General features: G+C 40.6%; 1 protein-coding gene across 1 annotated transcript in view; it reads right to left on the bottom strand.

Moving 5' to 3' along the window:
- The window catches only part of FNDC3B (fibronectin type III domain containing 3B), a 203536-nt gene that overhangs the window by 27084 nt on the left and 161117 nt on the right, over positions 1–15335 (bottom strand). Inside the window, exons 20-22 of the mRNA XM_068406683.1 lie at positions 13706–13819; positions 11450–11599; positions 7350–7630 (exon numbers count right to left, since the gene is read on the bottom strand). Of these exons, the coding sequence (XP_068262784.1) occupies positions 7350–7630; positions 11450–11599; positions 13706–13819 (545 nt within the window). The remainder of the gene's footprint in view (positions 1–7349; positions 7631–11449; positions 11600–13705; positions 13820–15335) is intronic.

Below are 15335 nucleotides of genomic sequence, written 5' to 3'. Positions count from 1 at the left end.
ATAACATCCAGAAGTGTGTTGTGGTTGTCTAACACAGGTCATGGACAAATTTAAGTGAAAGCATTGGTGTTGCTGCCATGAAACCCATCTCCAATGCTGGTAAGTATCTCTGAAGACCAAAGAGCAGTATAATTTCAGTGTGTGCAGCATCTCACAAAGTTTAAGTACATGAAACTCTACTGGGAAGAGCTAACCGAGAAGGTGAAATCCACAAGCCTTCTATTAGATCAAAGTTGGACTCAAGGCACTCACAAGATGCACTAAAGCTCTTGAGCCATTTGAACCGCATTAAGGACATTTAGAAGAAGAGAAAAGCAGATCACCTACCTAGTCAGAGAAGTTTTAATCTGGAAATATTATTAAGACAGAGCCAGTCTTCTAAATTCAATTTCTTTCCTAAGATAATGACTCCTGTCTTCTGCTTTGTCACTTTCTCTTATCTATCTGCACCTTAGTTTAATAATTTGCACAATGAGAATCTGCTTATAGGAATGAGTGAAGAGTAGTAGCCTTTTACTATGGTAACATTAACTACAACATAATAATAGAATTGTGAAATACGCATTTCAAAAGAGCTTTGAGGACTGTGTAAATAGAGATATTGGTACAGACGAGCCTGAAAGGTTTCAAAAATTTGTTAAATCAAAGTGAAAATAAGATAAAACAGGATGGACAAACTGATTAGTTTTTTTAGATAGTTCAGCCTAGCTTAGATAGCTGGACAGATGCCACTTACTTTGGAAATCCTGCGCACAGCAGCCTAGTATTTTCTCATGGGAAAAGACTCTCTACAAGAAGTGTTCTTCTTCTCAAAACTATCAGCCACCAAGAAGCCAGAATTCCCTGGGAAAGGTGGTAGGGGGAGAAGGGATAAGGGCAGAATGTAGTGTACCCTTATGACTGCCTGCTTCAGAGAAAGCAGAAGATAAACAGAACTGTCTTTGGTTGGCATAGCTACTTATTTTGATTGAAGTACATAAAGTGATGTAAGTTCATGTAAACAACATACAAAAAATTACTTTGCTTTGAACAGCAAGTTTTCGGCTCCACCATTAGAAAAAGATTAGGTAAAGGGAAAAACCCTCCAGAGAACAATATTCCCCATTAAAAAAAAAAAAACCCAAACCCATATTTTCTGCAATATCAAGAACAAAAAGGGTTAAATGATTAATAAACATATTGCAAAATAATAGAGCCTTATCTACTCATTAGGCAGCTAAAGTAATTGCACACTGTAAGAACGCACTGTGTTTACACGGTCACGTGTAAATGTGTGGTTAAACCTTTGCTTATTGACCTAGCCATTAACAAGGGTAAGTATTGCTTGGTGTGGAGCTGCATTTTCCTTTTAACCTTCCTTTTGCTTTCAGAAAGTGCATCCTGACCACCTTACAACGCTATACAACGGCAATTTCATCCTCTTCCTCCCAAAGGGTGGATGGTATGAAGCAAGATCTAGCAGGAGCCTCCTCTTCAACTGCTGCATACAAGCATTTGCCATAAAAAGAACAAAAAGCTTTTCTAGTATCTTAAGAAGTGTAATTAATATAGGCATTGATCTTATTTCATATTATGTTCAGTTTGCTTCAGATTGAAGAGTCATTACATTAATATTTAATGGTCTTTCCAGTAAAAAAAGTGAAAATTGCCTGACTTTTCACTGGATTCTGGCAAGTTATCCATTAGGTTATGCACATAAACAGTAACAGCTACATTACAAAATGCTACTACTTTTTTGTGGATTGATGACAGCAACACTCTCTATAGTACATAGCCTTTTTTTTTTGTTTTATTTTGTATTATTCAAAGTCCCAGTAACAACAAAGCCTCTCCTGTCCTCAAGCGCTGTAACTTTAACACACTTCCAAATGGCAGCTACCACACTTGAAAACAAGCAGTGATTGAAACGAATCTCTCTCAAATATCTCATCACATTTCTTAAGCAGAAGCTGATGTGCTTTTTAGATATGTGCATGAACATACACCTGCATTTACTTGTCTTCCCTTTGCCAGGTATTTGCACAAGGTAATTTTGTTGGTGCACCTCATTTGTTGGTGCTTTCACCTGCTGCACGGTGCTCTTGCTCCCACCTCCTGACACACACAGATACGCACAGCCCCACCACCACTGCCTGCTTTGGGGCACAGTACGACTGATGGAAACTCTTAAGCCTTTATAAAATAGAGATAGGCATCTTTCCAGATGAATGATGACACTGGGAAAGCAAGAACCGATTAATTTGACTCTAACACGGCTGGATGTGGCTACCCTTTTTCTGCTGATTATACCACCATAAAACTCTGTAAATTGCCACTATCACTCCCAGTCCCTGAGCTTTGTCAGACATGCACAAACAATTGGTTTTGGTTTTTTGTGCACGTGGCAGTGTAACCCAGACCCAGCTCTCACCGCCCTCTGAACCACAGCAGCGTCTCCTCAATGGCTATTCGGCTTTGGAAATGTCCACAGGAAGGGGAGAAGGAAGAAGGGAAAAACAAAGGGGAGAGAGCAGGACCATCCAGAGGAGGGGGGAGAGCACATGGTGATGGGAGAACACCTTGTCCTGCAGCATCTTTGCTCCACCTCAGGTGCTGTCTCATGTCCCTGCCCAGCCTCTGACACTCTGAGCTCCTCCAGCTGGGTGGCACAGCCATAGTGGGTAAGATAACTTCCACAATCAAGTGGAAACCAATTACTTTTTACAGAACTGATTCTGGGAAAAATCAACTCTTTAGTTTTGCACAAAAGTAGTATATAGACATGCAGAGATATCTGCAATAAAACCACTTCCTGAATTCCTTTCAACTTTTTCACTAATGGTTTCTAAGTTAAAACATCCCAAACACCGTCTTGGAAAGCTGGCTTTAAACTCTGACAATCACAATTTGACAGTAAGTTTTTTGAAAATGTAAAGACTGTATTTAGGGATAGTACCTAATTCTGCAGACCCTGGACCAATAATATTTGTATTCATTCTCACATTTTCCCACTGCATCTTTTAAACATTTAGAAAAAAAATAAATCAGACTAGGCAGATTTAGAAACCATTAAAACATCCTTAAGAGACCATTCTATCTTATAAGATTCTTGACCCAGGAAAATAAACACACTAAACAGGATGCTATTTTCAGATTGGTCACAAAATCCTTTGTATAGTATTCCAACAAACTGAAAAATCACTTTTGAATTAATCTTAAGAGCCTGACATGAGAAGAGTTTGATTCGCTAGTTCCCATAAGTGGAATGCCACCAGTGCAATACACACGCCTGTGGAAACCTGTGGGAGTTAAAATGCCACAGACTTCACCAGGGAGGAGAAGCAGCATGCTCCAGCATCAGCAGCAGCCTGAACATAATAGAGAGTAACCACACACAGCCCCTGGGACGAGCCAGCCCCACAGATCCCCACTCAGACTGCACTCTTCTGGGGCTGGAACAAGACTTAATTTTACACTCTGAAGCATAAATTTTGTTTTATAACCAACTTAAGCATTGCTAACTTGAGCATCCATGTGCATTCTTTTCATCTTGGAAGATCTTTTCCTCAATACAGTTTAGAAATTTAAAATGTCTAGAATTTTTATTCCTGAACCAAATTAAAATTAAGTGTTGCTTTTAAAAGTTAATAAGGCTACTATGTATTTCTGTAAACTATGTAACTTCAGAAGAAAAAAGCTTTCTTAAAAATCAGAAGTTGTTTTGCAGTGAAGTATCTCAACAGCACAGTACAATTAACTATGGAAAGCGTTGAGCAAAGCTTGGGAACAGACTGTAACAGAAAACTGGTACGTCTATTACTGTCGAATACTTATTTATTGTGGAATATTTATTAACTCACTTCTAGTTACATCAGTTCACAGAAAACCAGTCCAAGTATTATTACCCTGTAATCAGAGCTTCATGGCTATGTCAATAAAACAGAAAGACTGAATTCTCAGACATATTTCTGCAGCTGCTCACCAGCGATGATGTTTACATCGTGCTTTTGCGAGGGATCTGCTTTTTGCAACAGGAGTGCTGGTCTGTGTCTGACATTGGAAAAGTCCTCTTGAAATCAGCCCTACACTGGCCATTAACAGCACGGCAGAGGCATGCCCCAGTTCCTCCTGGCCTGAATGTATTTTGGGATGCAAATTTTTCCTGTGGCATGCTGGCTGGATTTGCTACTAAGACACAGAAACCATCAAACTTGTCGGCTTGGAGCCCACCTCCACCAAGAGCCTGGAGCTGGCTCGGTGTATACTGGAGTTGCTCACGTATGGCCATTCCCATACAGAAGCTGGAAGCAGCAGAGCAATGCCAGGCCTAAGCTAACAAGTCCAACGGGGTGGACACACATAGACACACTCTTAGAATCACACCCTACGCAAAACAACGTTCCTTTCCGATTTTGGATTTGGTGGATTCATAATAACCAAGATTTGCTTTCAATTTCAGATTCCCACAAACAAAAACATTGACAGTGAAACTCCAATGCAACTCAAACATATAAGCCCTTTGCTGATTTACTTCAAATTCTGCTGAAACTTTAGCAAGAGAGTTCAGAGGCTCAAACCCAGTAGTGTTTGGCTTGTTTAGTCTAGGAAAAACAAGGCCTGGAAGAAAACACGTTCACTGCTTTTAAACACAGCAGGGAATAAACACTTGAGAGAGAAGAGCTAGTTGAGTTAAAGTTGACAAGAAAAGAAAAACCATTGGTGAACAAATTTAGAGCATGAGATCAGTGATGTTCTGCAAACACTCTTCTGATTGAGACAGGGAGGGCAAAAAACCCACCACCTTTTAGCACGCCTCTTGACAAACGTGTTTCTTACGGATACATTTATCAGGGCACAGACGTTCCCTGATGAAAGACAGGTGTCAAGATAGGCTTGAAGAAGAAATATCAATGAAAGAGTTAACAATCGACAGCAAAAACACTTTGACATGTCTATTTTTATTAGCAGAAAAATACTTCAAGCTATAGATGATGTGCTTTTGCAACTCAACTGCGGTCATTTGTCTTCCCTGACAGGCAGGAGATGCAAGATTTGGGCGTTTCTTTCTCTTGTTTCATTAAAGAAAAGAGCTTTCATATATTATGACTTCTGATTAGTCATCCACTGGTTTGTGCTCTTCACAATAATAATTTTTTTTGGTAGGAACTTAGTCTTACAACAATATTTAGAACAGCTGCAGTTAATGCTTGTGCTTTAGCCTTTTCATGTGGATCAGAGACAAGCAGACTCCCTGACTAAAAATACATGATTTAATATGGTGCTTTTTACAAAATAATGAAATAAGAATGCAACAAAGACCCAAAATGCAGCATGATCTCGATGTAATAACACTTTTCATGGCAGCAGCAGTAAGAGCTTCACAGACAAGACTGCAGCATGATTATAGTGAAGACTAATGTCCTGCCCTTCCTTTCATTCCATAGCTCCATTTCCAGGCTTTGAAGACAAGCACATTTCCCTGAAGGAAGCTGTAAGACAACCAAGAACCAGCTAAAAAAGAGACTGAAGAAGGAAGACTTCAGTGAAGAATTTAGATGGTGCATTCTGGTTGTCTTGACTGTCGCTCAAAGCTCTCATTTTGCCTTAGCTGTTTTGACTCTTGATTGAACATACGAGGAGAAACCAGGGAGTATGAGACTGCCCAAAGATGATGCAGTCCCACAGCTGGGTAGCCAGTCAATAGACAAACTCTTCAACTTCTTATTAGTTTTATTAGGTTTTTGATTAGTCTTCCATCAGTTGGGTTCCCTGGGCTGGCTTAGAGTAAGCGTACACAAGCACCAGTGCTGACGCAAGGCAGAGAGAGAAACATGGGAGAACATGGAGAGGGAGGGAGGTCAGAAGCACGACAACAGCAACCTGAACTGGCTCAAACCCTTGTGCAGCTTTACTCACGTGCAGTATTTTCACAAATACCTTAAACCACCCTTTCTTTCTACCCATTTGCAAGGTAAACAATATGGTTAGTTTTCAATAAGACCAGTTTTCCCAGTCTGGAATGGTGCGATAGCTGGCACAACAGAGGGGACAACACAAGGAGGGAAGAAGAGGTTTCCTTTGACAGCAATGCTAGCTTTAAATTGACCACAAAACTAGGATCTTAAATAAACACAGCAGGAGACAAGAAAAAGCTTATACTTCATTACTGCCTCTGCCAAAAAGGATCACAGCGTTACAAGCGACTGACGAACTGGAGACAGTGGTAACGTAGTCACATTTCCTGGATTTATGAGTGATCTGGAATGGAGGGGTTCGGAATCACCAAATTCCTATTTCGCCTTCTTTTTTGAGATTGTCAGAGGGATATATATATATATTTTAATAAATCTACATCTTTATTTTTTATTACATGGTTTTAAAACCTAGATATTCTAGGCAAAGATCAGGAGCCGTTGTACTAGGCACTGCAAGCAATGTATGCTCCTTGCTTTAAATAACTTCTGGTATACATATTTTTATACTTGCTACAAGAAGTTCTCTTTTTGGGTTCACGATAAAATTTGAGAAATGAACTTTTCATTTAAACTCTACAAGACCTGTAGGATTGTGACCTTAAATACAAAGAAATAAAGAAAAATATTACAGAAGGTCTGTGCCATGTCTAATTTTACAACTGTGCAATCAGATTTCAGTTTTTATTAGAACAGCACTTAAAATAGAATTTCTTTTGTCACATTATCTTCTGCTGTCTTGCTGTTCATTGCTTGCATGGAACTGTGGTTTTTTTTTAATTAGCAATTAGGGAAAAAACATATAAGCCTGAACGTTAAAATAACAACATTTTGGCAATGTCACTTAGAAATTTAGACTCTGAAGCAACATCAAGCAATTGCTTTTAAATTCACATTATCTTTTAATTAATCTCCATATGCTAGAAACAAAAAATAGCTGTAGCTATACAAATAAAAGTTCATTGCGTGCAGATTGCTATCCCCTTACAGGGATCAATCCAGTTAATAATATAAATCCCTGGAATAGTACTGTTATGCATCTGAAAAAAACATGAGATGTCACACTCTAATTTTAGTTATTTCCCATTTTTTAAAATTTATTTACCTACTGATGTAACCTCACCTTAGCAGAGCAACTTATAAAGGAGAGGTCAGAGGCAACGTAAGCAGAGGAGAAAGAGGAAAAAGAGGGGGAGAAAGTAATATCTGAACATGAACTACTGCAATTCATTCCATAAAGGAATGATTGCCGATTTCTGTGCTCCTTAGGTTGGTTGGTTGTGGGGGTGGGGTTTTTTTTTCCACTCACTCTAGACACTATAAACATTTCCCATGTAAAATTAAGCTGTGTGATCTCATCCTGAGTGTTCTGTACCACACCAAAACCATTGCACTCACCGGTATGAGGTTTCTGGGAGCAAATCATCGATAACGTAACTTGTAACGTTGCCTACTGGAATGGTGAGGTCGCCCAGCTCAAGGATGTATGATGTGATCTCAGCTCCGTTATTGCACGGCTCTTCCCAGGTCAGTCCAAGGCACACAGAGGGGGAGAGCTGACAGGCATCCACGTGCTCATCCTCCAGCACGGAGAGGGTAGAGACCGCATCAGGCACAGAGGCGGGGATTCTGCAGGTTACCAGCTCACTGTAGGGTCCAGCTCCTGCCTGGTTAATAGCCTGCGTGTTAAAAAAAAATATATATTTTTACAGGATAATTGTTCTCTTTCACATGTCTATCGAGTTCATGATAATGAACTGTGCAGCCTGGAAGAGCTGCATGGATTCTTCAGAGGATATGCACCACTGGCGTGTTCTCTAAAGCATGACTCGTACCCTCTACCTATGCTAGAGCAATTAATACCTTCCTTTGTTACTCAGGAGTCTCTCAGACAAATTGGAGAATGTTTCTCTTTTCCCTAATAGCTATTTAATCAAAATTAACAGTAACCCTTTTTATCAGCAGAAACTTTGTTTAATAAGGGAAAATGTCACAGTCATGCTGTTAGTGACAGGTGACATCACATTGTTCAGCAAACTGGCTACCCAAAATTGTTGAGCTGCCCTGTACAAAACCCTCTGCACACTGCGAAGTGCATCATCAGATGCTTTATGCAAGCAGAACACCCCGAGATGTAAGGGGCATTTGGCTTGCTGAGAGCTACACCGGTTCCTAACTCAGAGAATGGATAACTAATTTCATGCTAAAAAGTTTCTGAAATAAGAATACAAGAACTCAGCATAGCGTTAAGGCTATGACTCAGATTTCCCCGGAAGTCACAAATCACTAGCAAACCTCCACCAAAGCACACAGCTCAATATTTTCCATAAGAGAGCAACCAATTACCAAGCTTCTCATCTTGACTCATAGATCCAGGATCCCAGTGGAAACCAAGTTTCAAAATCTGGCCCACTTCTGCTCATTAATTAGAGGCTGTGATCTTTGCAAGCTCAACACTGCACAGTTGTACAGACCTGGTTTCTTATCAGTGATAAATACTGTACATGCTGCACTGGAACAGCCTAGGAAATGACTAACACTACCAAATGACTAACATTACCTCCTCATGATTATTATAAGCTCCTGTGCACACAATCACAGAACCATGCAGGCTGGAAGGGACCTCGGGACACATCTAGTCCAACCTGCTACTACAAGCAGGTTCAAAGCTGAATACAGACCAGGTTGCTCAGGCTTTTGCCCAGTCAGGTCTTGAAAAATTCCAAGGATGGAGACTGCACAGCCCCTCCAGACCACTGTTACAATCCTTAACTGCCCACACAGTAATAACTTCTTTCTTTATATCTCATCTGAACATCTGTATTTCAACCTCTGCCTGGAGCAAAACTTGACACAGTATTCCAGGTTCTCCTGAATGGTGTGTAACAGGCAATGCCACCTTCTCCTGATCTGCTAGCTGGGTTCCTCTTGATACAGCCCAGCATGCTGCGAGCCCACAAGGTACATGGAGAACTTATGATGGCATATTATGGTACAGGCTGAGCTGCAGGAGGGCCAGACCTTCAAAAGCAGCTTCTGACATTGCCCAGCATCATCCACCATCCCCATCTCCTTTGCATTTGGAAAAGTGAGCCCAGAGTCTCCCATCAGATTACAATTAATTAGAAACCCCAGGTTTACAATGGTGCCAGTAGGACTATGATGGCAAGGAAAGGAGACATCAAACAATTGTTTGATTTCTTATCTAGGCTTAACTGTAGCGAATAACTTATTTCTGCTACTCATAATACAAACACAAAGCCATGTTCTGTTCTTCCAGGAGGCGTTTTGTTCAACTGAAGAAAGAGATAATAAAGTTAGATTTGTCAGCCTTTAAAAAGCCCTTCAAAACAAATTCTGCTCCAGGGACATCTTCTATTTAGTGAAGCACTCCTAGAGCTGTTAAAAGCGAGCCTTGTTTTGTGGTCTGCCAATGATATTATTTGTCTTGCCTCTAAACCACTGTTTGGCAATCTGTACCTTGCTTCAAGCAATTTATTTTTAGTGGTGCTTTTAACTGCTTTATTGGACAATCTCATCATCATACCTTGATGGGAATTTCATTCTTCTTTGCTTCCTAGATACTCCCCACCCCGCCAAATGACACAATATTCCCCTTTACAGAAGCCACAATTGTTTTCAGGAATATTCATTACAGGAAAAATGCTGAGCAACAGTAAAGACAAATTGTCTGCCCTGCAGTTATATATGGCCGATTCCTCAATTCCCTCTTTTTATTGAGTTACTGTAGATTGAGATAGCAATACTGTGTGTTTATTAGAAGGCAGAGTAAATGTGGTTTGGGGAATCTTTATTTTTAAAAAGTAAAAGAAAGATTTTTCTGCTAAAGCTGCTAACAGATACAAACACCAGCTATTATTCTCTCCTTTTTATTAAAAAAAAATTAAAATTAATGAAACTATTTAACTTCCCTTGTCTGCTATACATACTTAGGTTTTTTTTTGTAATTGCTTAAATATTCTAGTGTATCTTATAACAAATTCTTCTCCATGTAATACACAGATAAGATCTAGAGGATGAAGCCCTCTAGAAAGTAATACATGGGTCACTGATGGACTTCAATAAAATTGTCTTAGTGCTGTTGTGCATTTCACTTAACTTCTGCCCATGGATTCCACTATACGGGCTGTGTTAAAAACTGGGTAGATTTGTGCAACATTTTTGTGGCAGGCAATTTGAAATGAACCCCCATTTGAAATCAAAGATGCTATACAGCCGGCTGTTTCCATTTTTAACATTAAAACCTCCCGAGCTCCCCGCCGTGGTCTCACGGTCTCCTCCCTGCCCAGCAGATGCTGAACGCCTTTCCCTCGTGCACAAACAAGAGGCACTTTCTGGCTCACACTTCCAAACCACTCACACATGCTCTTTCAATTCGCCTTCCCCCAGCACTGCCAGTAGAAGGTATATGGGCAGCTACCACCAAGTCAGAAAACACAGTTGAGTGTCCTCAGAGGTGTGGGGCCTGAGCTCCTTGGCTGCTGGCCAGCTGCTCGAACACTACTTTGTAAAAGAAAAAATTAAAAATTCAATGTCCTGTTTAAATAAAAAAATATAAGAAGGAAACACTCGACACAAGCATGTTGCCCTTGATCAAAGAAACGACCCTGGGTGGTCCACACATTGCCAGCTGGGCGGGTACGTGAACTTTCAGTTGGACTACTGGCAGTATTCTGTCTTCACATACAAATAAATCTTGTGGAAGAGTATCTTGGGCAAAAATATTTTTACTTCACTCCCACTTACTTTATTTTCCATTTGTTTTTCAGTGGACTTAAAGGAGAAAAAGCGCTGTATTTTTATTTTCATATATATATATATAAAAGAAATATATTTTAACTGTTACTTTTTACTGAAAGTAATAGGAGAGAAAGAGATCAAAGAAAATAAATCATATAGAGACTGTATATGAGATGCAATCTTAGAAATCTAAAAGACAAAATGGTAAAGATGAGGACTCACTTTCTGGCAGCTACCATCTCCTATATACATAGGAATCTACCCAGCTGGCTTGCTTTATTTGATAAATGAAATAGATGTTGGAGTTTACTATTTAAGCTAGGGGAATCTTCAACACCCAGTTGGGAGGTAGCTGCTGTTTACATCTCATTACCAAGAAAAAATTACATTTTTTGAAAATTGTCTAAAACATTATCATTTTGTTTTAATATCAGAGGGCAAAGTGGCTGTTAAAAAGCTTTATTCACTGAAAATAAACCACATGATACAGGAGAGCAATTTTCGAGAGCTAGAAGTTATACCAGCTCCCCTGTTTACCACTTTGAATCGTGCAGAATCTAAGCGATTCAGTCATATAGCAACAGTCAGTCTGCATTATTTACAATAAATGTACGTTCCTTCTGACTTACAGAGCACGTAACTTCATAGTGGCTAATGGTAAAAATAAAAACACAGTAGAAGGAAACTCTGTTTACACCTTAGATTGCAGTGCAGGCAAGAACTCGTGACCGCCATACCTGTAGCCTACAGCAGTAATGTGCTGCTGCTGACAAGTCACTGATTTCAAAACAGGTATCTGTGCCGTTATATGCAAGTTGTAGAGATTCCTCATCTTCTCCCCACTCTAATCGGTATTCAGAGATGTCAGCACCAGAACATTCAGGACTCTGCAACACAAATATTTACGTGGTTCAATTCAGAAATGAGCACTTCAGATCTGTGTTTTACTGGGTAAGAAATCAAGTATATGGGGGAAAAAACCACACCCTTATTTTGAAATTAATACACCATTACTGCTGCAAATGGAAATGCACTGAATTAGTGTTCCCTAATGGGTTATTGAAACAGGCTAATTCAGCACAAAAATGACTTGATAGAAATTCAGAGAAATGAGAAAGTGTACACAGCTACTTTGCTTTTCATCAGGACACTCGGGAGTAAATTGTCCCTCCGCTGGCTTGGCAGAAGCACAGCCGTGGAGAACACAAAAAAGCATCAATCTAGCACAGTCTAGTCGAGTGATCAAAACAGAGCTCGGGAAGAGCTAGCCTTCAAGCCTGAAGTAGTTACTCATGTTACTGAGAAAAGAACCTCAACAAGCGAGGAGCTCATCTGAGGTTTTCAGTGAAAGTCACCCATCAAGCTAATGGTCCCAGTATGGGACACGCGAGTGTGGACCTGGGTACATTAACATCCACAGAGACTCCTACGGGATCCGTATGTCCTCAGCAAACCCTTTATCATCCTGACGTCTAGGGGAACACGGAATAAATACCTGAATTTGCTGGAGATGAGCTAGTGCAGGCATCACGGCACGGTTCCCAGAACAAAGTATTTAGTGTTTTTACCAGAACTACCTAGTGCTGTGCTGCGCTGCCTGAGGCGGCCTCGGGAATAGCTCTGGGGTACGGCAAAGGCTCTGTGATCGCAGCATGCAAGGTGTAACATCCAGGAAAGGGATGTAGAGCATTTCTGCACGCCGCAACGACCACCCTGCACGCGGGCTTCTCTGGCTCTGCCTTCCAGCTGTTTCAGTAGGAGCATACAGAACTGCTGAGCCAGCAGTTCAAACTCATGTGTAAAGAAGGCATAGTAGGCACCACGGAGCCTCCAGCCAGACAAAAAAACTCCACAGTCCTCCGCTGTTTCTCCTTCATATTCGTATCGCCCAAAACCTGATAGACTCTTTAAGAAAACATAACCATTGCAAATCACATCACTCCTCCCACAGCTTCATTTTTAGCTAGGATAAACAAATATATCCTGCATATAAATACAGAGCCTACCAGCAACACTGCTGCATTCGTTCATGACTGGGGACAGCAAATGCCTGTCCATACACTCATTAAAAAGGGAATATCTAAAAGTTTAGTGTGACTTCTAGCTTAGCGTCACAAAACGTTACAAGAAATATTAACAAATACCCCAAAACCACACCAAACACACCTGTTTCATTACAAAATTAAATGCAGATTATGTTTGTATCTAGATATGTTGTTAGCAGAATCAATTTATTTAGGCATCTCGTGGATGTTAATAACTTCTTTCTCAACAGGGGCATCCTTTTGTGGAGGGACCCAACCGATGCAGGGCTGGAACGGCTGCTAGGTTTTCAAAGAACGTCCGTGGCAGAACTACAGCCCCACTGCTCCAAATCACAATGTTATTTATGACAACAGCCTTTTTCCTTTCTGCCTTAATTACGTAACTTTTTTTTTTTTTAATGACACCAATCAATGCCTCAGCATTTCAGCTAAGACTTATTTCAAGAGTCCAGCATCTAAGGTCCTGGAGAATGGAGAAGGAACACACACAAACTAAAATAAAAGTAAATATTTGGGGAAGTGACAAACAATTTTTGAGGAAAAAATCCTACATCGTAAGCATTTGTGCAGAGTTTATTTCATATCAGAGACTCCAGCTTCAGCCGAAATCAAATATTTGCCTTCACAATTCCACCCCAGGACATGCTGACATGCTAAAAGCCTGCAGAGAGCACTTCTACCCCACCAGCGCTCTTATCATCTGATGCCAGCGTAGGAGGTCTCGTGCCTGAATCCTGGTCCAGATGACTCACGATCAACTTTATCCGATTCTTTAAACAGCAGAGAAGATGATTTCTGCAGTAGAACAGTTTCTGCATATGGTTTTCTTGCACAAAAAAAAAGTTCCAAACCAGTGAACAGCTCTCAAGGTAGCTTTCAAGTTCTAGAGTGACCATACCAGTTTGGATAAGCAATATGGAAATTAAACAACCAGGGCACCTGACTTACCTCCCAGCTTACAAGTACACGTGTGTCAGACAGAAAGGAGAGGGAAGGTGCTCTGCACTGGCCAGGCGGTCCTGCTGCCGTGGTGACTTCGGTAGCTTCTGAATATGGCCCGTACTAGAGGGGAACAAGGTGTCTGTACATTAATATATAAGTGCACACCCATCACATTCCTCAAAGGCTTTCCAAGAACAGCACACACAAACTTTTTCAATGCAATAAACTTTCTCAAAGGTAGACCAGGCATCCTACACTCGGCACCAAATATCAGAGTCCTGTGTGAGACCATGTAAATTACCACGAAGTTAAAATGTGACGTAAGCTCAGGTACGAGCAGACAGCACATACACCCTCCTGTGCGGCGGTGAGTGCCCGTGAAAGCATAAGCCACCTCCAATTTACCCAACAGTGAGAACATGCACTCAGCAACAGAGTAACTGAGGAACAGTTTGTGTCCCTCTACCTTACCTTAATGTGTTCGCATGTCTGTGCCGTAGCCTGGCATAACTGGGTTCTCGTGGATATAAGGAGCAGCACAGCAACAGTAAAGCACGTACTAGACTCCAAACCCAGCTGCTTTTATATAAAAAGTCTGCCACATGTTAGTTATAAAAGGACAGCACGTGATGGAGCCCCAGCCTGGGTTCAGTGTGCAGGGCCACGCTGCACACACACCCGGCATGGCTTAGCTCCGTAGACAGCTAAGCAGACTGCTCAGGTGCCTTTTGAGCCCTTGGTTGGAGAATAATTTAAATGCATATTAGCAAAAGAAAAGACAAATTTAAAGAGTCTGGAAAACTGGCTTCAGCCAGCAGTGTGAGGACAGGAGAGAGATATAAGTGGAAATAGCTCCTCTGAGGCCACCTGAGTGAGATAATGAAGTTTGTTCACTACATCCCCAAACTAATTAAAAATCGTTCTCCTTCACTGGAAGCTTAACTAAAGCAATTAGAGGAAAAACACTGATATTTACTTATTTTGGAATGCAATACCACCAAGTATGAAAAAAACGAGCCACTACAAAGGCTGAACACCACTGAAATTATGAACCCCAGAAAACCTCTCAAAAGACCTGTCAGTATCTGGGCTACCAAGAAAGGCTAACGCTGATCGCTTTGTTTGCATTACACAGAATGCACACTTCAAAAAATCTCATTTATTGCCTTCTGCTGTTTTCTTTACCAAATGGGAGGAAGAAAGGTGTTTGCATCTGGTAAAGAACAATCCCCCCTCATTTTGCATCTGGTAAAAAAAGCCCACTGAACCAAAACCAGCCCCCTCATTTAACAAAGGGTGGCACTAGAAATGCTTTGCAACTTCAAACACTGTTTTGCCAAAAAAAGGGGGAAAAAAAGAGAGAGAAAAAATAAGAGTGGGGAAAAAAAAAAGTCAAGGTATCATATATCCAAAGCCACCATGCAGGCGATTGCTTCCATTCCAGCAAGCAAATCCAGTCTCTCCATGTGTATTTAATTCATTTTTCACAAAAATAAAATAGTGGATACTTTTAAGACAAAAGAGTTTAAGAGTCTTGCATATTTTTCTAATACCTAAGTTAAATTTTAACAGAACTTCTCTCTGTAAGTGAATAACTTCAAACCTTTATGTTATGTTTCTCAACATTTCCTGGGAA

The sequence above is a fragment of the Nyctibius grandis genome, chromosome 8 (assembly GCF_013368605.1).
Source record: "Nyctibius grandis isolate bNycGra1 chromosome 8, bNycGra1.pri, whole genome shotgun sequence".
Taxonomy (NCBI): Eukaryota; Metazoa; Chordata; class Aves; order Nyctibiiformes; family Nyctibiidae; genus Nyctibius; species Nyctibius grandis.
The sequence above is the reverse complement of the archived record's forward strand: the minus strand, read 5'-3'. Positions and strand labels throughout refer to the sequence as shown.